General features: G+C 39.1%; 1 protein-coding gene across 4 annotated transcripts in view; it reads left to right on the plus strand.

Moving 5' to 3' along the window:
- Positions 1–26,240, plus strand: part of PLS1 (plastin 1) — a 163,290-nt gene extending 137,050 nt beyond the window's left edge. For all 4 annotated transcript variants that reach the window (XM_036352524.1, XM_036352525.1, XM_036352526.1 and 1 more), the window contains 5 exons: positions 3,117–3,231; positions 16,428–16,561; positions 16,998–17,121; positions 24,106–24,230; positions 24,480–26,240. In XM_036352524.1, the coding sequence (XP_036208417.1) occupies positions 3,117–3,231; positions 16,428–16,561; positions 16,998–17,121; positions 24,106–24,230; positions 24,480–24,615 (634 nt within the window). In that variant the 3' untranslated portion in view covers positions 24,616–26,240. The remainder of the gene's footprint in view (positions 1–3,116; positions 3,232–16,427; positions 16,562–16,997; positions 17,122–24,105; positions 24,231–24,479) is intronic.
- Positions 26,241–26,626: the final 386 nt, after the last annotated feature.

The raw sequence follows: 26,626 nt of genomic DNA on the forward strand, positions 1-26,626 counted from the left end.
TTTTTCTGAATCCAAAGTAGTACTATTCTTCAGTAACTCCTACTTGCTCATAAATTTCTTCCTCTTTTTTTTAATTTAAATCCTCACCTGAGGACTTGCTTTTTCATTTATTTTTGAGGGAGGGAAGGAGAGAGAAATATAGATGTGAGAGAGAAACATCAATCAGCTGCCTCCTGCATGTGCCCTGACTAAGAATTGAATTTGCCACCTTTTGGTGTATGGGACAATGTTCCAGCCAACTGAGTAACACTGCCTAGGGCAAATTCCTTCCTCTTAACCCTTATTATTTAACACTAGAGGCCCAGTGCACGGATTCGTGCACTGGTGGGGTCCCTCGGACTGGCCTGTGGCGATCAGGATACGACCCTGAAACTGGCAGTCTGACATCCCCCAAGGGGTCCTGGATTGTGAGAGGGCTCAGGCCAGGCCAAGGGAACCCACCAGTGCATGAATGTGTGCATCGGGCCTCTAGTATGCATATAAGATCTTTGGTTAATCTCTTCCCACCCTCCCTTCTCCCACCTTCCCGTTGAGATTCTTCAGTCTGTTCCATATTTCCACACCTGTGGTTTCTGCTCCTGTGTTGAGCATCTGCCCCCTGGTGGTCAGTGTGTGTCATAGCTACTGGCCGGTCAGCGAGTCCAGTCACTTAGACTTTTATATATAGAGACTAGAGGCCCGGTGCACAAAAATTTGTGCACTCGGGGGGGAAGGTTGGGGTTCCCTCAGCCTGGCCTGTGCCCTCTCGCAGTCTGAGACCCCTTGGGAGATAATGACCTGCTGGCTTAGGCCTGCTCCTGGGTGGCAGAGGGCAGGCCCAATCCCTAGGTACAGGCCCTGGTCGGGCTCAGAGCAGGGCCGATTGGGAGGTTGCGATGCCACCCTCAGTCACGCTCAGGGTAGAGCCGATTGGGGGGTTGGGGCACCGCCCCCTGTCACACTCAAGGCAGGGTTGATGGGGAGGTTGTGGCGCCACCCCCTGTCATGCACAGAGCAGGGCCAATCGGGGTTGGGGCGCTGCCCCCTGTCACGCACAGAGCAGGGCCCATCAGGGGGGTTGGGGCTCCTTACCCTGTCACGCACAGAGCAGGGTCGATCAGGGGGTTGGGGAGCTCCCCCCTGTCACGCACAGAGCAGGGCCCATCAGGGGGTTGAGGAGCTCCCCCCTGTCACTCACAGAGTAGGGCCGATAGAGGAGTTGGGGCACCGCCCCCTGTCACACACAGCAGGGCGGATCAGGGGGTTGGGGCGCCGCTCTCTATCACCCACAGAGCAGGGCCAATCAGGGGGTTGGGGCGCCGCCACTCTCACACTCAGGGCAGGGCCGATGGGGAGGTTATGGCTCTACCCAGTCACACACAGAGCAGGGCCCGTGGGGGGAGGGGGAGTTGGGGCGCTGCACCCTGTCACACACAGGGCAGGGCTGATCAGAGGGTTGGGGCGCCGCATCCTGTCACACACAGAGCCGCAGGGCGATCAGGGGGTTGGGGACCTCCCCAGTATCAGGCACAGAGCAGGGCTGATCAGGAGGTTGGGGTGCCTTCCTCTATCATGAACAGAGCAGGGTGGATAGGGAGGTTGTGGCCCCACCCCTTGTCACACACAGAGCCGCAGGGCGATCAGGGGGTTTGGGCGCTGCCCCCTGTCACGCTGATCCCGGTGCTGGGAGGCCTCTCGGCTCCGCTGATCCCGGTGATGGGAGGCATATTACCCTTTTACTATATAGGATAGAGGCCTGGTGCATGGGTGGGGCTGGCTGGTTTGCCCTGAAGGGTGTCCTGGATCAGGGTGTGGGTCCCCACTGGGGTGCCTGGCCAGCCTGGGTGAGGGGATGATGGCTGTTTGCAGCTGGTCACACACCCTTCAGGATGGGGGTCCCCACTGGGGTGCCTGGCCAGCCTGGATGAGGGGATGATGGCTGTTTGCAGCTGGTCACACACCCTTCAGGGTGGGGGTGCCCACTGGGGTGCCTGGCCAGTCTGGGTGAGGGGCTGAGGGCTGTTTTCAGGCTGGCGGGTGACTGAAGCTCCCAACCGCTCCTTTTTTTCTTTTTTTTCTTTTTTTTATTCTGGGCCAGCTTTAGCTCTGGCTCCAGCTCTGAGGCCTCTGCTGCTGAAAGCAGGTATCTGGTTTGTTTGGGTTCTATAATCGAAACAATGTGTAACTCTAGCTCTGAGATCCTGGCTCGCTGAAAGCAGGTTTCTGGGGTTTTGTTTAGCTTCTATATTTGTTACAATGTTTCAAACTGCAGTCTCAGAGGCCGGCAAGGCAGGCGGGGAACGCTGGTTTCCTCCATCACTGAAGCAAGCAAGCCTCATGTTAGTTTCAAGCTGCCTGGCTGCCGGCCGCCATCTTGGCTGGCAGTTAATTTGCATATCACCCTGATTAGCCAATGGAAAGGGTAGCGGATGTACGCTAATTACCATGTTTCTCTTTTATTAGATAGGATGAACAACTTCCTACCAAGTAGCTATTGTGATTTTTCTCTAATTATTTTTAAAAGTTTTAAAAATCATAATACATAAGCAATATATGGACTCCATTCCCATTGTACAAGTTTCAAGAAATATATAGAATAAAACAAAACATGACAATCTGTCCCTTATTCTTTCCATATTCTTTCTTTCCTGCCCAGAGATAATAACTTTTAACAGCCAAAAGCACATATAGGTATTTAAATACTCTTACTTTTTAAAATGAATTTAATAACTAATAAAATATGCAGTGTTCTGCCACTTCCTTTTTTAGTGTAATATGTCTTGTAAAGTGAGTACATAGAAATCTACCTTATTATGTTTTATGGTAGCCCAGGAGTCCATGGTATGAATAGTTTATTTAGCAGCCCTCTACTAGCTGGTATTTAAGTTGTTTCCAAATGTATAAATGCTATGGCAATAAATGTCCTTGTACACATTATATTTGTAAACATTCATGAAGAAATTTTGGACAGATATCTAGATTAAAAGTTCTGGGTCAAATGATGTAACCTGTTGTTCTTTAAGTGTTAATTGAGCCTGTTGTATTTTTAAAGACATAAGCCCATCTCCAGTGTGCTTAATAAAACTATGTAGTACCAGCATTTCCTCCTCATTCATCTTCTTTTCCTCCTACTTTAGTGATCTTGCAGATGCTCTAGTGATCTTCCAGCTCTATGAAATGATCCGTGTGCCAGTCAACTGGAGCCGTGTCAACAAGCCTCCGTACCCTGCCCTTGGAGGGAACATGAAGAAGGTGAATGAAATAATGACCATGGCTATGTTTTTATTGTCCTGATATAAAACAGAGGATTTCAACTTTTTCAAAACTTAGTAAAGTATGATCTGTTCCCACAGTTCTGATTCAAACCAAATGTGTGAAGCTGAATAGCCTTTTCACAAGGGTGCTTTAATAAGTGTTTGGAAAGATGAAGGCAGTTTTCCCATGCAGAGACACCTTATATATAGATCATTTGTCTTCAGCAAGTCATAGTGTTTAATGTTCTTTGAAATGCATCATAAATGCATTTCTATTTTATAATTGCCATTACTTGTCAAATCTTTTTTTTTTTAAACATATTTTATTGATTTTTTACAGAGAGGAAGGGAGAGGGATAGAGAGTCAGAAACATCGATGAGAGAGAAACATCGATCAGCTGCCTCCTGCACACTCCCCACCGGGGATGTGCCCGCAACCAAGGTATATGCCCTTGACGGGAATCGAACCTGGGACCCTTCAGTCCACAGGCCGACGCTCTATCCGCTGAGCCAAACCGGTTAGGGGTACTTGTCTAATCTTTACTGCTTTTCAGTAACATTTTTCAACATATTTATTGATTACTTGTACCGGGCAATGCAAGATATAAAATAGTACAAGGCATGGAGTAGACCCTCAGGAAGCCTTAAGGAAGTTAGGGAGATATGTGCACAAATAACCACGATATGGCACAGTGTACACAGTAGTGAGTGTTAAGATTTCTAAGGGAGAAAAGACTACACGCTGCACATGTCATGTGAGGGTTCACACAGAAGGTGGTTTTTGAGTTAGTCTTTGAAGAAAGGATAGAATTTTGTCAGGAGACTGGAGCGGGGGCTGAGTATTAGGAAGAGGGATAGAGATGGGAAAGTATAAAGTATTTCTGGGCATTTTCTGATAGGTGAGAAGTGGATGTGAACACTAAAAGTTTGGATTGCAGCCAGAGCCTTGAATGTCAGATTAAAGAATTTGGATTTTAAATTGTAAGCAGTGGGAAACCATTGAATATTTTTGAGCAGAGCAGTAACTTGATTATAGTTGGTGGGAGAATATCTGGCAGATGAATAATAAAGAGAAGTGCTCAGCTCCACTATTCTCCTTCTGCAAATGTGGGATATGTGGGGGTCCTTGATTGAAGTTCTTGTTTGTTCTGTTGAATTGCTACTTTAATATTCAGCTTTGGTTTTGTGTTTTGCTTTTCCTTTCTATCTTCTGTATCAGGCTCATTTGCTTTTAAGACTTCTAAAAATTTTTGTTTGTTAGTTTATTTTATTCATTAGATTCCACATAAGAGTGAAATCATATGGTACCTGTCTTTCTCTGATTGGCTTATTTCACTTTGCATAATACTTTCCATATCCATCCATGCTGTCACAAAGGGTAAGATTGCCTTCTTTCTTTTGCAGCCAATTAGTACTCCATTCTGTAAATGTATCATAGCTTTTTTATCCAATCACCTACTGATGGGCACCTGGGCAGCTTCCAAATCTTGGATATTGTAAATAACACTGCAAAGACCATAAGGGTGTATATATTCCTTTGAATTAGTGTTTTGGGTTTCTTTGGGTAAATACCCAGAAGTGGGATCACTGGGTCAAATGGCAGTTCCATTTTTACTTTTTTGAGGTAACTACATACTGTTTTCCACAGTGACTGCACCACTCTGCATTCCCACTAGCAAGCAGTACACTTTTCTTCACATCCTCGCCAGTACTTATTGTTGGTTGATTTGCTTTTAAGACTTTTAAATGTTTGTAACTTCATTTCACTTTATCCTTTCATTTAAAATGGTGTGAACACTATAAATATCTAAAAATAATAAATGGACTCAAATTGCTATAACTTATCAACATGGTTGTTATGAAACTTATCTTCATTCTCATGGTTTAAAAACTATCTCTAGTTGACTAAATGGAAATATTACCATATTCGTGGCTGAAAAGAACAAATATTATAAAGATATTAAATTTTTTCAATTTAACTTTTAGGTAGAAAATAATTCCAGTTAGAATGCTAAGAATTCTCCTTTTGTATATACATGAGCATTTATATATGTGTGTTGGGGGGATGCAATTTATAGTGTAATTCTAAAGTTCCTCGAATAAACAGGCCTACAGCATAAGAGAAAATAAAGGTCACTACATAATACTAAATATATTGATCCAACAAGAAGATATAACCATGGTAAACATGTGTACACTCAATATAGGGGCACCTAGATATATTAAAAAAAACTTCTAGAGGACTGTAAGGGAGAGATGGACAGCAATACAGTCATAGTAGGGGACTGTAACAACTGCTGACTCTACTGGATAGATATTCCAGACAAAAAATTAACAAGGAAACTGACTTTAAATGACACACTGGATCACAATGATTTGATTGACATTTATAGAACATTTCATACCAAAGCTGCAGAATATACATTCTTCTCAAGTGCACATGTGTCATTTCAAAGATAGGCCACATATTAGAAACAAAACAAGTCTCTACATGTTCAAGAAGATTGAATCATATAAAGCATCTTCTCAGATCACAGTGGAATGAAATTAGAAATCAACTACAGTAAAAACACCCAATAACATTCAAACACAGGGAAGCTAAATAGCATGTTATTAAACAATGAATGGGTTACCAATGAGATCAAGAAAGAAATAAAAAAGTTCCTGGAAATAAATGAAGATGAACACACAACAACCCCAAATTTCTGGGACACAGCAAAAGCAGTCTCCTGAGAGGGAAGTTCATAGCACTACCAGCCTACTTCAAAAAACAAGAAAAATTATTAATAAACTAACCCTACAACTTAAAGAATTAGAGAATAACAATGAAAAAAACAGATTAAGTAGAGGGAAAGAAGTAAAGTTTAGAGCAGAAATAAATGACATAGAGACTAAAAAAATAAAATAAAATAGCCCTGGCTGGTTTTGCTCAGTGGATAGAGCATCAGCCTGCAGACTCAAGGGTCCCAGGTTCAATTCTGGTCAGGGGCATGTACCTTGGTTGCGGGCACATCCCCAGTGGGGTGTGTGCAGGAGGCAGCTGATCGATGTTTCTCTCTCATCGATGTTTCTAACTATCCCTCTCCCTTCCTCTCTGTAAAAAATCAATAAAATATATATAAAAAATAAAATAAATGAAACCAAGAATGGTTCTTTGAAAAGATAAATAAGATTGATGAACTATTAGCCTTACTCATCAAGAAACAAAGAGAGAGAACCCAAATAATATCAGAAATGAAAGCAGTGAAGTAACAACTGACACCAGAGAATACAAAGGATTGTAAGAAAATGCTATGAACAATAAGCTGGACAATGTGGATGAAATAGGTAAATTCCTAAAAAAATACAATCTTCCAAAACTGAATCAGGAAGAATCAGAAAACCTGAATAGGCCAATAACAACTGATGAAATAGAAACAGTAATAATAATAATAATAATAATAATAATAATAATAAAGAACTCCCAGCAAACAAAAGCTCTGGTCCGGATGGCTTCACAGGGGAGTTTTACCAAACATTCAAAGAAGAACTAACACCTATCTTCCTCAAAGTGTTCCAAAAATCCAAGAGTAAGGAACACTTCCAAGTTCTTTCTATGAAGCCAGCATTGTCCTAATTCCAAAACCAGATAAAGACACTACAAAGAAAGAGAACTATAGGCCAATATCCATGATAAACATAGATGCTAAAAGTCCTCAACAAAATTCTAGCAAATCAGATCCAGCAATATATTAACAAGATAATACACCATGACCAAGTAGAATTTATTCCAAGGATGCAAGGGTGGTACAATAGTCATAAATCAATAAATGTGATACATCAAATAAACAAATTGAAAGACGAAAATCACATGATCATTTCCATAGATGCAAAAACAGCATTTGACAAAATCCAACACCCTTTTTGATAAAAACCCTCAGCAAACTGAGAATAGAGGGAGCATATCTCAACCTGATAAAGGCCAGATATGACATTCCTACACTGAACATCATATTCAATGGGCAAAAACTAAAGGTGTTGCCCTTAAGAACAGGAACAAGACAGGGATGTCCTCTTTAACCACTTTTATTCAACATAGTACTGGAAATCTAGCCACAGTGGTCAGATAGGAAGAAGAAATAAAAGGCATCCAAATTGGAAAGAAGGAAGTAAAACTCTCATTACTTACAGATGACATGATATTGTACATAGAAAACCCTAAAGACTACACCAAAATACCATCATTTGGCAATGATGCATTTGATAAAATTTAATATCCAAAATATACAAAAACTCATACAACTTAACAAAACAAAGACAAACAATCCAATTTCAAAATGGGCCAAGGACCTAAATAGTTTCCAAAGTGGATATTCAGATGGCCAAGAGACATATGAAAATGTTCAGTCACTGATCATCAGAGAGTTGCAAATTAAAATGACATTAAGGTATCACCTCACACCTGTTAGAATGGCTGTCATCAACAAATCAACAAATGATAAGTGCTGGTGAGGATGTGGAGAAAAGGGAACCCTAGTGCACTGCCGGTGGGAATGCAGATAGCTGCAGACACTATGGAAAACAGTATAGAGTTTCCTCAAAAATTAAATATGGAACTGCCATTTGACCCAGTGATCTCACTTCTTGGAATATAACCTAAGAGACCAGAAACATCAATCAGAAAGAATGTATGTACCCCTATGTTCACAGCAGCACATTTTACAATAGCTAAATCTTTAAACAGTGCAAGTGCCCATCAGCAGATGAGTGGATAAAAAAGCTATGGTATATTTATACCATGGGACACTATGCAGCAGTAAAAAAGAAGGAACTCTAACCATTTGCAACAGCTTGGAGGGACCTGGAGAGTATTATGCTGAGCAAAATAAGCCAGTCAGAGATAGACAAGTGTCACATGATCTCACTCATATGTGGAATCTAATGAACAAAATATATCTAGAGACATAGAAGCATGGAACAGATTGTGGAATCTCAGAGGGAAGGTGCAGTGGGTGGATGGGTGGGAAGAGATTAACCAAAGAACTTTTATGCGTATATGCATAACCCATGGACACAGATAATAGGGTGGTGAATTCCTGGTGCAGTGGACAGGGGTTGGCTACAAGAGGCCAATGGAGGAAAAGGGGACATACATAATACTTTCAAAAATAACAATTTAATTTTTTAAAAAAACAGACCTAAATCTTTTTTAAAAATATTTTTAAGGATATTGAGGGAGGAGCTCAAAAATATTTTTTTAGAAAATATTTTAAAATTATTATAAAGCTAAAGTAATTGAAATAGTTTAATACATATATAACAATGGAATGGATTAGAGTAGCCTAGAAACCAATCCTAAAATACATGTAGTTAATGTATGATAAGGTGCTTGCTAAAATCAGTAGGGAAAGGAAGGATCATCCAAAAAATGATGCCAAAACATTGATTAACTCTTTCATTAGGGAAAAAGTGATCTACACCAAAATAAATTCCAATTGTGTTCAAGGTAAAGACTTAAAGGGTTAAATATAATAAATAACACTTAAAAACAGATGAATGAGACAAACAACAAGTATTGATAAAGATGTGGAGAAAGGGGAACCTTGTGCACTGTTGGCGGGAATGCAGATTGGTGCAGCCACTATGGAAAAGAGTATGGAGGGTCCTCAAATAATTAAAAATGCAACTGCTTTATGACCCAGCAATTCTACTTCTGGGTATTTATCCAAAGAAACCCCAAACACTAATCTGAAAGAATATATGCACCCTTATGTTCATTTTAGTGTTATTTACAATAGCCAAGACTTGGAAGAAACCCAAGTGCCCATCAATAGATAAATACTTAAAAAAGATGTGATACATTTACACAATGGAATACTACTCAGCCATAAAAAATAATGAAATTATACCATTTGAACAGTATGGATGGACCTAGAGGGTATTATGCTCAGTGAAATAAGTCAGTCAGATGTGTTCCACATGTGTTCACTTCTATGTGGAACTTAAAGAACGAAATAAATGAACAAAGTTGAAGCAGACTCAGACACAGAGACTGGACTAGTGATTGCCAGAGGGAAAGGGGATTGGAGGACTGGGTGAAAGAGGTGAAAGGATTAAGAAATAGAAATTGGTAGTTTCAGAATAGTTATGGGGATATAAAGTACAGCATCTTATCTAATAAAAGAGAAACATGCAAATTGACCATACCTCCGCCACACTCACAAGCCATGCCCACCAGCCAATCAGGAACAGGTATGCAAATAAACCCAACCTAGATGGTGGCAGCCACAGAGCTGGAGCAAACAGGAGGCTTGGGTTGCCCCTGGCGATGGAGGAAGCCAAGCTTCCCGCCTTCCCTGGCTGGCTGTGGGCTCTGCTCAAGGCTACAAAGTTTCAATTATAGAAGATAAATAAATCCCAGATACCTGCTTCCAGCCACTGTGGCCTCTGCTCAAGGAGGGTCTGGGAGCCTGGGTTGCCCAGAGCTGTGGCCAGCCTGCAAACAGCCATCAGCTCCTCACCCAGGCTGGCCACACCCTCATGGGGTGAGGGTCCCCACTGGGGGGCTTGGCCAGCCTGTAAACAGCCATCAGCCCCTCACCCAGGCTGGCCACACCCCCCCAGCAGGGACCCTCACCTCATGGGGGTGTGGCCGGCCTGCAAACCACCACAGGCCCCTTGCCAAGGCCACCCCATGCCCAAAGGGGACCCCCACCCTGATCCGGGACACCCTTCAGGGAAAACCAGCTGGCCTCCACCCGTGCACCAGGCCTCTATCTATTATAATAAAAGGGTAATATGCTAATTAGACTGGGAGACCTTCTAAGAGACCTTCCGGATGTTCTTCTGGACAAAGCCATGGTGGCAGGGCCGAGGTAGAGGCAGTTAGAGGCCAAGAGGGGAGGGAAATTGTGGGTGATCAGGCTTGTGGGGGGCAGGGTTGTTGGGGGTAAGCAGACCAGCAGGGGGGCCAGTTGGGGGAAAGCAGGCCATCAGTGGGGCTCAGTTGGAGGTGATCAGGACAGCGGGGGGCGCAGTTTGGAGTGAGCAGGCCAGCAGGGGGGCAGTTGGGGGTGAGCAATCCAGTGTAGAGGGAAGGTGGGGGCGAGCAGGCAAGCAGGAGGGGCCATTGGGGGTGATAAGGCTATTGGGGGGGCAGTTGGGGGTAAGCAGGCCAGCAGGCAGAGTGGTTAGGGGCAATCAGGCAGGCAGGCAGGCAGGTGAGTGGTTAGGAGCCAGCAGTCCTGGATTTCGAGAGGAATGTCCAACTGCCAGTTTGGGCCTGATCCCTGTAAACCAGCAGTAGGACATCCTTCAAGGGGTCCCAGATTGGAGAGGGTGCAGGCCAGGCTGAGGAACACCCACGCCCCCATGCATGAATTTCATGCACTGGGCCACTAGTAGGGAATATAATAAAAAATATTGCCACAACTATGTATGGTGCCCATTGGGTATGGAAATATCAGGGGGAACACTATAAAAGTATATGATTGTCAAAGAATTTAATTACTTAGACTTCATGTAGGACAGTTGGCAGGGATTGGCAATGTTTTTTGATTAAGCCAACTGCTAAATGGTGGTCAAACTGATGTTTTTAAGAGGTATATATAAGGCACATGGTCAAAAATTGTTACTAAATATGCTATACACGTGAAACTATTTTTTAAAATATATTTTTACTGATTTCAGAGAGGATGGGAGAGGGAAAGAGTTATAAACATCAATGATGAGAGAGAATCACTGATTGGCTACCTCCTGCACACCCCCTACTGGGGATGAAGCCTGCAACCTAGGAATGTGCCCTGACTGGGAATCGAACTGTGACTTCCTGGTTCATAGGTTGACACTCAATCACTGAACCACACTGGCCAGACTACACCTGAAACTATTTTAAAATAATACTGAATGTATCTGTAATTGGAATATAAAAAATGAAAGTTGTGCTTAACATTTACAACTCGAAGCAATGTGCTATATTTTGTGCATTTTTTATAATTAAAGTCTACACACACAGACAAATAAAAAAAGGTGAATTACTATCTACTCTTGGAATGGTAAAGAAATTTCAAAGAAATAAATATATAATAGATTACATATAAATTTTAAATTTATGTATATAAAAATAAACACCATAAGCAAAATTAAAAAGCAAAGATAACAACAATAAACTTGGAAACATGTTTGCAACAAATATGACAGATAGTTAATATCTATCTATATCTATCTATCTATCTATCTATCTATCTATCTATCTATCTATCTATCTATCTAAAGTCTAATATGTAAAGTATCCCCTTGGGAGTTCGACTGGGAGACTGTGAGTTCAATCACTCACTATGTCGTGCGTTGACCACCAGGGGGCAGCGCGGAACATGGCGGGTGACCAACATAGGTGGCTGGGCACTAAGAGAGTGAGGGAAGGAGGAGGCGGGGAGCAGGGAACCTGATGGGCCCTGATCACCAGCCGGGCCTAGGGACCCTATCCATGCCTCCAGTCCTTAACATATAAATAGTTCATACAAACAAATATCTAGAACTTGATTGCTATTACTAAAATTATAATAGCAAAATAGGATAGTGAAGAATATGAGTGAACAATTTTCAAAACAAGAAGATGGGTAATACACAATCAATATTTTTCATCCACAATAGAGAAATGCAACTTAAAATAAGAAACATTTGGGCCAAAACCAGTTTGGCTCAGTGGATAGAGCGTTGGCCTGCGGACTGAAGGGTCCCAGGTTCGATTCCGGTCAAGGGTATGTACCTTGGTTGCGGGCACATCCCCAGTGGGAGATGTGTAGGAGGCAGCTGATCGATGTTTCTCTCTCATTGATGTTTCTAACTCTCTCCCTTCCTCTCTGTAAAAAATCAATAAAAATATATTAAAAAAAAAAAAAAAGAAACATTTGGAATGCACTGCACCCAGTGTTAGAGGAAATGCTCATTTGCATAACCTTTCTGGACTCAGTTTGGTAATACATTATCAGTAATCTTCAAAAAGTCCTTTAATTTAACAATTTCACGTGTTATCTGTCATTATGAAACAATCAGAAAGACAGGAAGTTGTGTGCCAAAATACTCATCATAGCAATATTACATAGCAAAAAATGAAAACAATGTAATTGTTCCATAATGGGTTAATAAATTAGGGTATACACATAAAATGAAGTAAGATGTACCATTAAAAATAGCATTTTTAGGTCTTAGCCGGTTTGGCTTAGTGGATATGGCATTGGCCTGTGGACAGAAGGGTCCAGGTTTGATTCTGGTCAAGGGTTGTGGGCTAGATCTCCAGTAAGGGGCGATCCTGCAGGAGGCAGTGGATTAATGATTCTCTCTCATCATCATTGATGTTTCACTCTCTCTCCCTCTCCCTTCCTCTCTGAAATCAATAAAAATATATATTTTTTAAAAAATAGCATTTTTAGTATTTTACTAATAGTGACATGGAAATGAGCGGGATAAAATATGGCATATGTATATATGAATCGAATTTGTTTAAAATACACACAGAAAGACATGCATTCAAAAAGGACTTCTTCAGATTTCTAGAATAAATATGTACTTATGGTCTTTATACTTTAAAAAACTATTTTTAAAAATAAGACAAAAAGAAAACGTGTCATATTGTTAATGATATATATTCATATTTTTCAGTATTTCTAGTGGTTTGACTTGCCTAAATTTTAAATTTTATTTGATTTGTGTATGATTCTAATCATGGAAGTAGAATTCAGAAAATTCGTTAACTAATTTCAAATAAGTTTTTTAAATAAAATTTTTATTTTATTTTTTGCATTTATTATTTTTTAATCTTTATTGTTGAAAGTATTAGATATGTCCCCTTCCCCCCTATTGACCTTCATCGCCCTATTGTCTGTGTCCATGGGTTATGCATAAATGCATACAAGTTCATTGGTTTATCTCTTCCTGACCACACACCCTCCTCTGCCTTCCCTCTGCGGTTTGACAGTCTGTTAGATGCTTCTATGTCTCTGGATCTATTTTTGTTCATCAGTTTATGTTGTTCATTAGATTCCACATATGAGTAAGATCATGTGATACTTATTTTTCTCTGACTGGCTTATTTCACTTAAATAAAAATTTTAGATGCAAAATATAACAGGAAAACAAAAATTGAACCAGTCATTATACCTGGAATTTTTTATGTTAAGCATAAGGTGTCACAAATGAATCATAAGTGGGGTGCTTCTTTTAACATATACTAGCTGTTTATAGAATGAAGCATAAAGCTTGAAATAAATTTAGGATGTTTAAAAAATAAGTCCTTCATTATTTCTTCAGTATCTCTTTTCCCTTGGGATCCTGCATCCCATTATGTAACTTTTCTCATTTTCCAAATGAGTTAAGCTTTATTTTTGTCCAAAGTATTTGAAGTGCTTAGTAATCATTTCTTCTATTAATGCTGTGCTCTCAATTTTTTTATTTTTTGCTTTCTTTCTGTTCATTCTTATCTTTAACAGGGTCTTCATCTTTTAGCCTGAAAACTCTAGGCATTTCCAAGGCCCAGTTCTTGCCCAGTGCTCTAAACTTTGTATATTTTTATCTTCAGAGAGCAGATTCATTTTTAGGTGTTAAGTACTACCATAAATATGGCTTACTTCCAGGAACCTAATTTCTTATTCTTTCTTTAGTTTTGTTTTCAAATATTAAGTTTTTTGCCAAATTTGAAATCAAATGTTGCCAAAAAATAGAACACATCCTTTTCCTTATGCCGGCATCCATTTCTAGTTTTCCTTTCATTGACGGTCATATCCAGTATCTTAGGCCTCTAGACTAGTAATTCTGACCTTCTTTCTCACCCTTATTCCCCTCAGGAAATTTGCCAAACTATAAAACAAATGGTCTTTCATTGAAACACATTTTATATTGAAGTGCTTATTACAATTTGCTGGAAAAGTCTCCTAATGAAATGGGTGTCAGTCGAAAATATGCTGGTTTTTATCTCTCCAGTTCACACTGTTACATAATCAGAGCTCTGATGCTATTTTCCATAAATTAGGAATTGGTTCCATTTTTAAAAATCTGTGTATTTCTATAGCATATACTTCTAGTACACAGACTAAATTTATAATGTAATATGACTAGTAGGAAAAATAAAGAATATTGGAATATTATTTATTTCCAGAAAATGAATACATATCAAAGATTTTATTTAACTTACTAAGGGAGCCAAGCAGATATTACAGCAAGTTCAAAAGAATTTCTTGCATTTTTATTTATAACACACTGACTTTTGGGAATTTGAATTCTCTTTTTTAAAGAACAATACCCATTTATTTGTGCAAATTCTATTATTGTGAGGTCCCTTTCTCATCTTTTCTGGAAATGTTTTCTTATTCATAGAAAAAGCATCTGTGTGTCTTCAGTTGAAATGCTTTCCAATGAGGCTTCAACTAATTTGGGAAAGAAAATCAGGAGAAGCCAGTTAATACTATATAGTTAATACTATATTTCTTAACTAAAGTTTACTTTATTCTAAAAAGTATTTAGTACACACTTTTTTAGTACTGGTGATACATTATAAGATTATAAGAGCTTACAATTTGAGTGGAGAAAAAAGACTCAACTTCTTAAGAATATATATATATATATATATATATATATATATATATATATATATATATATATATAATTATCCTATATAATAAATAGGTAATATGCAAATTAACCCTCACATCCTCACAAGATGGCTGCCTATGACCAGGCTAGCAGGGAGGTTAATGAGGGACGACCAAAGGACTGAATAAGCAGGCTGCGTGGGGCGACCAGGCCGGCAGGAGGGTTAGTGAGGGACAACCATACGACTGAACAGCAGGCTGTGTGGGGCAACCAGGCTGGCAGGGGGGCTGTGAGGGGTGATCAGGCTGGCACAGGGGGCAATTGAGGGTGACCGGGCCAGCAGGGGGGACAGTTGGGGGTGACCAGGCTGGCAGAGGCAGGCAGTTAGGGGTGACCAGGCCAGCAAGGGGGGTAGTAAAAGGTGACCAGGCTGGCAGGGGGTGCAGTTAGGGGTAACCAGGCTGGCGGGGGGGGGGTGCAGTTGGGGGTGACCAGGCTGGCAGGGGGGGCAGTTGGGGCAACCAGGCTAGCACGGGGGACAGTTGGGGGCAATTAGTCTGGTGGGGGGGGCAGTTAGTGGTGACCAGGCCGGCAGATGGGGGCAGTTGGGGGCGACTTGGCTGGCAGCAGGAGGCAGTTAGGTTCGACCAGGTAGGCAGGCAGGTGAGCGATTAGGAGCCAGCAGCCCAGGATTGTGAGAGGGATGTCCAACTGCCAGTTTAGGCCCGATCCCCGGTATTGGGCCTAAAACAGCAGTCGGACATCCCCCAAGGGGTCCCGGATTAGAGAGGGTGCAGGCTGGGCTGAGGGCCCCCCCCCCCCCCGCACAAATTTTGTGCACCAGGCTTCTAATGTGTGTGTGTGTGTGTGTGTGTGTGTGTAAATAATTCACTTGGTATTCATTCATCAGATTCTTACTGTAGGCAGGGCACTGTGCTGGGTCCTGGCCTCTGTTAGGGAAGCGTATGATACAGATTTGCACATATTATAGTTTTTGCCCTTTAAAATGAGCTTATGCTATGGTTAGCAAAGAAAGTACATCAAATGCTAAGTATAAGTATATGATGATACATAAGCATTATAAAATAAGCAGTATTGGGAGTTCAAACATGGGATAGATTATCATCAGCTGGTACAGTTAAGGTTAAGTTTTTGCTGAAGAAAGTGAGTTAAAAGGGTAATTTCAGAGGATGAGAAAGATCTAGATAAAAAATATCAGAGCTGACTTAGACTCTTAATGAAACAATTTCTTCTCTTTTCCTTAATTTTAAGTTTAGGCAGAACTATATTTATTATCTCTATTAATGGAATGCAGGAAACATAGGTTTTTAGTCAAAGATCTGCCATTAATAAGCTGTGTAATCTTGGATAGTCAAGACTTTTAAAGTAACAGAGAATCTTAAAATTTTCAGTTGTTTATCTAGGTTAACCCCTCAGTGCTTTTGATATTTTCAACTATAAAGTTGGAATAATTAATTTCTTAATTTCACTGCATTATTATGAAATGAAGTTCTGTAATATAAATTTAAGGTGTCATCATAGCTATCTTTCAGATGACTGAACTAGTTTGGCAGATTCAAGATATATATTCTTTAAAATTTGTTTTTATACCAAAACTTTTACTTATAGATTGAAAACTGTAACTATGCAGTGGAACTTGGGAAGAATAAGGCCAAATTCTCCTTGGTTGGCATTGCTGGGCAGGACCTAAATGAAGGAAATTCAACACTGACACTGGCATTGGTATGGCAGCTAATGAGAAGGTAAAGGCTGCGATGTTTATAGCAACACTGTGGATTTCTTTTTAAAAATCCTTTGAACTAAAGTGTTAGTTCATTTGGAAGAATAACAAACACAGAATAAATATACTACAAAAATATTAATTTTTAAATGATTGTTGATACTATATTCTTTGTAAATCCTTTTTAAATAGTGGATAAATCTCTAGAAACAATCACTATTCTTAAAAACTGCATTGAATGGAGTTGTTTTAATTTTTTTAATACCAGATAGTAGTTTTTGTTTCTCATTACTGAGCTTTGTAACTTTGGATTGTAACTAAGTGCAAAAACCAGCTTAAAATTAAAAATAGTTGTTAGAATTGAATATTTCTTAAATATTTATCTAAATATTGATATAAATGACGTGGGAGCAGATTTCAGCCCTTTCAGTCTCAAATATACATCTTTTCTGTTACAGGTACACATTGAATGTGTTATCAGATCTTGGAGAAGGTGAAAAAGTCAATGATGAGATTATAATTAAATGGGTCAATCAGACTCTTAAAAGTGCAAACAAAAATACTTCTATTTCCAGCTTCAAGGTAATCAAAGCTATTTTAAAAATTTTTGGTAAGAAATTAAGGGTAGGAATAAACTTTATTGAGAATTACATTGGTTTAGTTTCAGGATTACATTAATGTTATATCTCAGGATCACAATTTGTGAGCTTAGGCATACTAATTATTTGGCATGTGTAAACCAAAACTGTACAGTGTGAATTCTTATATTTTTGATTCGTTGTCCTATTGAGTATAAATGCAGGTTAATGTTATCAAATTCTGATATTCTAATCTTAAAAAGAAATAGAATAGAGCAATAAAATAGAATTGTCAGATGAAAAAGAAAGCTAAAAAGCCATTGTTTATATAGGATCTGTAATGTTTTGTGCTCCCTAGCAGCAGTCTCAGAATTGTATTGACATCATTTCCAAGGCATAACAGAGCCAGCCAAACCAATTCAAGTGGGAATTGAAAAAACTGGTAGGAAAAGAAAATCTTATCATGTGGCTTCATAATGGCACTTAATGCTCACTTCCAAGCATTTGTGGATGATTCATAAAGCACTCAAAATATAATTTGCACATGCATACCCACTAATTGTCATGCATTTCCATTGTTTTGCTTTTGCATGCAAGCTGATGTTAGCTACAACTAAGCATGTCTGCTTGTATCCATTCATTCAGTGAGCCTTGTGTTTGTAATTTCATTATAAGTGAGAAATCAGCAATTTGTATTTATGTAATAAAATAAGAGTGCAAACAGATGAATCCCTAAGTTCTCCTAAGACTTATCTATCCATCTTTATTCTCTTCTTTGCCTTTGCTCTATATGTTTAACAACATTGTAGAGTAGAAGAAATGTCAGAAATTGATAAATTCAATCTTCTCATCTTTACCTAAACTGAGCCCCAAAGTGGTTTTAATAGGATAGCTCAGTGATTGGCAAACTGTGGCTCTCGAGCCACATGTGGCTCTTTGGCCCCTTGAGTGTGGCCATGAAGTTTCAATCGCACTCTACGTGCGCGCCTGCACGTGGTATTTTGTGGAAGAGCCACACTCAAATGGCTGCAGTTTGCCGACCACTGGAGCTGGATTTTGGCAGAGATATTGTCTGAGTCCCGGTGGTTCAAGTGTGTATTTTCTTTTCCATCTTGGAAGGAACTAATGACATTGAGTTTTTATTGTTGCTTATTAAAAAAAAAAAAAGAATTTCAGTCCATGATTCGTCTTTTTACATTTTAGACATAAAACACAACATAGAAATGTAAAATAGGAAAGGAGACATGTAAAATTCTCCAATTGACAGTCACTCATTAAAATTGTTATACTGTAACTTGATGCATTTGTACTTTAATTTATAAAAAACAATTTGTGTATAATCAAATAAAATACAGTCAGAAAACATTTAGGAACAGATTAATAAGTTTTTATTGAGCTTTTGCCAGTAACATTTCTAGGCAAAGAAGAAGATATAGAATATAAGAAATTATTTAGCCCTCAGAGTGTTCACCATTTACTTGAAAGGCAAATTTGTATAACTGAGAAGGTAATGATATTATACTCATTAATTAATGCAACTACTATTATGGATAAACCTAACTGATCGTTTCCAACTGAATGGTCAGTGAAGAGTGATGAAGAAAGTTGGATTTGATTTGAGCACCATGGAGAGGAGGGATTTGAATTGGTGGAGAATAAGAGTGGTGTAACAAGTTAGAAGGGGTCCATCTTGAATAAAGGCAAGTCTGAGAAGATTAGGAGAAATAGTTTGGCTAGAGAAGCAGGTTCCTAAGGGATACAATGCAAGATATAGGCTGGCTTAATATTGTGGAGAAATCTGGCCTTAATAAAGAATATTGGTAAGTAATGTAAGAAGAGTGACTATTTTAAGAATACTGTTCTGCATGTGGTGAGCAAATGGCTGGAGGAAGAATAGTTTAAATCCAAGGACATTATATAAGAAGCTGAGGCTGAACTCAGGTATGAAGTAAAGGATCTGGAGGTAGGGTGGTCACTGAGAATGTTAAGAATGAATAATATTTGCTATTGTAAAATAATAGGTATGATTTGGCTTCTTGATTTAGGGAAACACTGCAGAGATTTTTCAAATCAGGTTAAAACTCCTGATTTGAGGGCCTGGATAAATGGAAAACAAAGTATAACAAAAATGGGGATGTCATGAGGTTCAGCTGCTTTCTGGAAAAGAAGATGAATTCAGTTTTAAGCTTGTTGAATTTGAGGTAATTTTCAGGAAGTGAGGAGCTGGATGAAAGGAGATATCAAAACTGGGAACACAGCCTGGCTGGTGTTGCTCAGTAGTTGAGTATTGACCTATGAATCTGGAAGTCACGGTTCGATTCCTGGTCAGGGCACATGTCCAGGTTGTGCTTTCAATCCCCAGTAGGGGGTGTACAGGAGGCAACCAATCAATGATTCTGTGTCATCATTGATGATTCTATCTCTCTCTCCCTCTCCCTTCCTCTATCAATAAAAACTTAAAAAAAAAAAAACCGGAAATACATACTTGGTGATCAGTTGAATAGAAGAAATAGTTGAGAATGGGTGCACACAAGCTCTTTAAGGGAGAGAATTCACTGAGAAAAGTAGACTTGAGAGTATGGTTTTATTTAGCACTAGGCGGCAGAAGCATACTGTGGAAGTGCTTGGCATTTAGTAGGTGCTTGACATAAAACTCTAGATTGTAAATAGTTAAGAAATTTGGCAGTGAATGCTAAAAATAGTTGGGGTTGGAGAGGTTTTTTCCAACTGTAGAAGGCATTATAATTGAAAGCCATAAGTAGTACTAGCAAGAACCATAACTAAGTCAGTGCTATACCTAGAAATTTCAGAAAAGTCAAGTTTACCCTTTTTAGTTATCAAGTAATTTTCCCTCACAAAGAATATCAGGAGGCAGTATATTAGCCAATAATAATAATCATAATTGCCATTTATTGAGTTCTATGTGTCACTATGTTAAACACTTTACACATTATTATTTCTTTTTTCCACAACTCTATAAATAAAAAGATGAGCATTAGAAAAATTATAACATGTCCACTGTCATCCTGTATAATAAAAGCCTAATATGCTAAGTGTCTGGTCGTCCATTCAACCAATCAAACCGTAATATGCTAATGATATGCTAAGGCCACTCAACTGCTGCTATGACGTGCACTGATCACCAGGGGGCAGACGCTCAATGCATGAGCTGCCCCCTGGTGGTCAGTGTGCTCCCACAGGGGGAGCTCTGCTCAGCCACAAGGCAGGCTGACGGCTGCCAGTACAGCGGTGGTGGTGGGAGCCTCTCCCGCCTCCTCAGCAGCACTAAGGATGTACGACTGCAGCTTAGGCCTGCTCCCCGCTGGCAAGTGGACATCCCCCGAGGGCTGCCAGGCTGCCAGACTGCCAGAGGGATGTCTGACTGCCAGCTTGGGCCCGATCCCCCAGGGAGCGGGCCTAAGCCAGCAGGTGGACATCCTCCAAGGGGTCCCAGACTGCAAGAGGGCATAGGCCGGGCTGAGGGACCCCCCCGAGTGCACAAACTTTTGTGCACTAGGCCTCTAGTGTATGTATATATGTGTATATATATATATATATATATATATAGAGAGAGAGAGAGAGAGAGAGAGAGAGAGAGAAATATGTGAGGTAATAGCTGTGTTAATTAACTAGGTGGGAGGAATTCTTTCACAAAGTATAGCATCAAATTTACACTTTAAATATCTTACAAGTTTGTCAGTTATACCTCAGAAAGCTAAAAAACAAGTCAAAACGGTTTTTCCCAAACTTAAAAAAACCTCATAAATATGTAAATAAGTAATCAAAATACAGCACAATTAAGCCACTTGTCTGTTTTTGAATCACCACAGAAATATTATGAAAAGCAAACACATAGAAATTATAATTTTATTATAGAACTAGAGGCCTGGTGCACAAAATTTGTGCGCTCGGGAGGGGGGTCCCTCAGCCTGGCCTGCACTCTCTTGCAGTCTGGGAGCCCTTGGGGGATGTCCGACTGATGGCCTCCATCAGGGAGCAGGCCTAAGCCTGCAGTCAGACATCCTTAGCACTGCCACGGAGGCAGGAGAGGCTCCTGCTACTGCCGCTGTGTTTGCCAGCCTTGAGCCCAGCTTCTGGTGCACTGACCACCAGCGGGCAGCTCCTGCATTGAGTGTCTGCCCCCTGGTGGTCAGTGCACATCATAGCGACCAATCATTCCGATGTTTGGTCGATGCATATTAGCCTTTTATTAAATAGGACTAGAGGCTTGTTGCATGAAAAAATTCATGCAGCAGGCCTTCCCTTCTCCGGCTGCCAGCACCGGTTTTCCTCTGGCACCCGGGACCCAGGCCTTCGCTCAGGCCAGAGCCACCTTCAAGCCTTGCTGCCCCGCCCCGGGTCAGGCCACACACGGAACGCCTGCCGCCCGGGGTTGCAGATAGCAGGCCCAGATGGCGGCAGGGCAGGTGGGATGGCGCTGTCCCACCCTGCCTGCAGTATGCAAATTAGCCACCATCTTTGTTGGCGGTTAATTTGCATATCATGTTGATTAGCCAATGGGAGGCGTAGCGAAGGTATGGTCAATTATCATGTTTGTCTGTTATTAGATAGGATTATATAAGTGTTAAGTTTAATTTTAGAAAGTATAACAATGTACATCTAGAAAGCTTATTAAAAGTGTAGATTCCTAGCCCCATCTACAGACTCATTAATTTGAGTATAGGGATAAATTTGTTCTTTTAACAAGCACCTCAGGTGATGTTCATGTAGGTGGTTTGCAGAATACACATTGAGAAAACAGGTGTGAGAATTTTTCAGAAATAGAAAAGATGACAAAAAAACAGATCCCAATTACTACCAGGAGACAGACTGAAGGACTCTATTTTTATCCCTCTACTTCTACCCCCAAGTGTTTCATATAATAAGCATTCCTGAAAATGAAGAATATAAACTTTTCTAAAATTAAAAAATCAGTGGCTCCTAGATCATGACCCAAAGAGAGCAGACTGTTACTCTGTTTCACATACTTCAAATTGTTTCATGAAACATTTATTAAGAATGACATTTGGCTAGGAACTATACTGGAAGCTTTCACTTATATAATCTTAATATTCCCAGGATTCCTGTGACATTCCCATTGTAGTAATTAGGAAAGAATACTTTTGACTTCAATAACAGAAATCAAGTTTAAAGTGGTTTAAACCAAAGGAAAAGAGACAGAACAAGAGCAGAAATCCAAAGGTGTAGGATTGACTTCAAGGTTGGTTGAGCCAGTCACTGAAGAATGTCGTTCAGGACTTAAGTTTTTGTCCATCTCTGCTTTGCCATCTAAAGTGCCAACTTCACCCTAAAGCTGATTCTCCTCTTGGTCATAGGATAGCTCCTGATTACAGAGATGTTATCCTCTTATTCACATCCAGGAGGAGAGCTTGCTGGCTTTTCATAATTCTTCCGGAATAGTAAGGGCCTCACTTTAAATTAAATTAAGCCCAAATTAAATTAATGGGACTTAGACTAGTATTTTTCAATGTGTGTTTATTATTCACTCAAGGAGTCTTTTTAGACATTTTCTTCCTAAACACCCCTTCCCCATGCAATTTTAAGAACATAGATATTATTATATGTCTGCTTTATACATAAAAGAGTAATTTGATCATCCCAACCTCAAAATGCATGGTCTAGAGACTAATTCAGGACACCCCTGGAACTGTGGATGGGATCAGCCTTCCTTGGAGCACATGTCCATGTGTGGGAGGTATGGATACAGAGCAAAAATGTGAGTTCTGTTAGGATGAAGAAAGTAGTAAGGAATGGATTCTGGATAGGCAAACAACAGTGGCCACCATTCAAGCTGAGAGAGAGAACAGATAATTTGTATTGGTAAGTGGTAAAATCAATTCAGACCAGGATTTCTAACTTCAACTGCAGTGCTGTAGCCACTAAAACTTAGTTATCCATTTTTAGTTTGTCTTGGAGGTAACGTCAACAATGAAGAGAATCTTGAGAGAGGCAGTTATGGATTCAAATAGCGATTCTGTACTTACTAGTACTGGTTGTGTGGAAAAATCACTGGAGGAGCTCTGTGAACTTTATATTCTTCATCTTTAAAAGAGAGATTATAATTTCTTGAATACCAGACTGTTAGAAGGATTAAATAAGCTAAACATGTAAAACAACAAGAAAAATGCTTTTGTAAATGTTAGTTCCTTTCCATTATCATTTTTTTCTTTTCTTTTTTTTTCTAAATATATTTTTATTGATTTTAGAGAGGAAGGAAGAGGGAGAGAAAAAACATCCATGATGAGAGAGAATCATGGATCGGCTGCCTCCTGCAAGTCCCCCACTAGGGATTGAGCCCACAACCTGGGCACGTGCCCTTGACTGGAATCGAATCTGGGACCCTTCAGTTCACAGGCCGACGCTTTATCCTCTGAGCCAAACTGGCGCAGTGGTCGGCAAACTCGTTAGTCAACAGAGCCAAATATCAACAGTACAACGATTGAAATTTCTTTTGAGAGCCAAATTTTTTAAACTAAAACTATATAGATAGGTACATTGTTATTAACTTAATTAGAGTACTCCTAAGGCTTAGGAAGAGCCACATGTGGCTCGTGGGCCGCAGTTTGCCGACCATGGGCTGCTAGGGCATCATTTTTCTTTTTGAAAAAATTAAGTAAGGCTTAGGAATTCATGGTCTAAAAATATATATTATTACTAGAACTTGCAAAACTATTTATTTGAAATTCATCCCTACTCCCTTTCAAAAGTTGTTTATTTTTTACAGAATGAATACTGTAGTTAGCATACTTTAGTAATTGTCACATCCACAACTTCAGGAAGATGACAACTCTCTACACTGTAAGCTCTGTAAAGATGGGAGGGAAAGTGTATTTTCAATGATTTGTGATGTGTGCCAGTTGCAGAGAAGCTGAATGTTGAGTATAAAGAAAGTTTATAAATTGCTTTTAGTTTTGTGGTTATGACCTTCTGGTCTGATATGAATTTTCATCTATTCTTTATTTTCTAGGACAAATCTATTAGCACTAGTTTACCTGTCCTAGATTTAATAGATGCCATTGCACCAAATGCAGTTCGTCAAGAAATGGTAAAGAGAGAAGACTTTTCTGATGAAGACAAGTTGAACAATGCTAAGTAAGCTTTTATTATTTGTATTAGAACATAGTGGCTCTTTAAATTCTTAAATCCATACAGGTGAGGTTAATATGTCCTTAAAATTCACATTTTTAAATACAACTTGTAAAGGAAATATGATTTAACTACTCATAACCTTAACTTTTTTGTAAAGTTAAATCTTATAAAAAATATTTCATTCTTTTATTAACGTATATTAAGTGAAAACACAGTAGATAACAAATAAGATATTTTTCTTGTTTTTTAAAGATACGCCATTTCAGTTGCTCGAAAGATTGGTGCCAGGATATATGCCTTACCTGACGACCTCGTAGAAGTGAAACCAAAGATGGTCATGACGGTGTTTGCATGCTTAATGGGAAAAGGACTGAACAGAATAAAATAAACATTTAATATGATTTTCTGCCACATTAACACATTGAATGCCTCACAGTTTACAGAATTCTGAAATGTAGTAGGTATAAAAGCAAAGATTACTTGTATGCTCAAAACAATTATAAAATTCATTAATGAATTCAATATCCTATTCATGCTAGTTAGAGTTTGTCGAACTTTTTGGATAACACAATTAATTTACTAGTATTTACTGATAATAGAATATGTTCATCATCAAGCCGATAATTTGCGATTAAATTATTTTCATTTCCAGAAAGTCTCATTAAAACAAGACTAATTTATTCTTTTTCATGGTTCAGAAAGATCAATACAAAATTTTTTTTGCAAGTCCTGTGAAATGTATTTTGATTTGTGTTAATTTTAATCATAAATACATTAAAAGTCATAATTCAGTTTCATCACTTTGTTTTTTCCCTCTATGTGCAGTGGTCTAAGCTTTAACTTTTCTGTAAATTTCTATATTGTCTAAAACTTTTAAGTGATCCCATCGCTGCCACAAAAAACAAACAAAAAACTTTTAAGTGACAAGTATTGTTCTAGCAACATTAAATTTTTTTACATATGAGAACTAACTCCTGAAGAAATCCCAAAGTTTATTCTCTTAGGTAAGAAGCCAGAGCTTTTTACTTAAAACTTAATTTCAACTCCATTCATACTTTATATATGCTAGTTTGGTAATGACAGGCAGCATACATATGTTGGCAGGATGTTATTAGGGAAATATGTGTGTGTATGTACATATTTTGCACCAAATTACCTGAGTTTTCTTAAATGGTATGTATAATTGGTAAGTCAGCCAATCAATAAGTATTTATTGTGCCCCCACTGTGTGTACTTTTCAGTTTGTAGCTATTTGGTACATGAAAATTTCTTTTAGAAATATTCATTTTTGATGTGCATATGGTAATTTGTGACTGACTTCTTCCAGATATTTAGAGCCAAACATTGGCTAGAGGATTTCAAGATATGTTGATGCTATAATGTTAGCTTCATGTTACAGATGCTAATTTTGATCTCTACTGAAGCCCTAAATAATTTAGAACATGCCTACTGAATCTCTTTAGCAGAAAGTAACACAAAGTATTTTTTAACATAGAGCATTTTCATGTTTTTTTTCTGCAGCCTCCTACAAGTTGGCAATGTTTGGTGAATGCTTGTGATACTTAGGAACAACTAAGTCTGAGAACTATTTTTGTCTGAATTTTTAGGAGTGGAGAGATTTTTTATTAACAGTTGAATTCAGAAATCTGCTTTATTCATCTTCCACTGTCAGTACCTGTGAAACTGCTGTGCAACAAAAATACTGTCACTTTATGTCAGTATGAATGAGAAGTCTAACTTCCCTTTTTACCATGTGTTTAGAATTTTTAACTGAAATTATGAACAGGTGGAACTATCAAGTATATTCTTCTACAAGAGAGATTTCTTTTCCTTTTATATTTTGATGATTTTTCCCCCTATATGATGATTAAGTTATGTTCTTGCTCTTTTGTGAGATTATTTAAATCATGTTTCCCCTTTTTGATTTTTTTCACCATATATTTACTAAGTTATCTGATTTACATGAAATTTAGCACTCCAGGGTGTTCTTTTTCTCACAAAGTATATTTAATAAAAATTCTGTGTATGTACAAATGTGTCAGTATTTATTTTATTTAAATCAAAATATAGAACCCTGAAAATTATATATATAAAAGCCTGCAACCTTTGTGGCAGGATTTAGGATCTGTGGGGGGGCCAACGCACAAATGAAAATGCTATACAAGAAATATGAATTTGGAAGGCATTATGGGCCAGGTGGAGCCTCTTTTTTGAAGAGAGACACCGACTTCTGGCCTGGTCCGCTATTTATTTACTTGAATACACATTTTCCCTTTAGCAATGCATACTGTCATATCAAGGATAAAGGTTGGTAAACAGTAAAAGGATTATCAGGTTATCGCTTCTCGGCCTTTTGGCTAAGATCAAGTGTATCAGGTTAGGGAATTGCCTTGAGCCAC

The sequence above is a fragment of the Myotis myotis genome, unplaced genomic scaffold, assembly GCF_014108235.1.
Source record: "Myotis myotis isolate mMyoMyo1 unplaced genomic scaffold, mMyoMyo1.p scaffold_m19_p_2, whole genome shotgun sequence".
NCBI classification, from domain to species: domain Eukaryota; kingdom Metazoa; phylum Chordata; class Mammalia; order Chiroptera; family Vespertilionidae; genus Myotis; species Myotis myotis.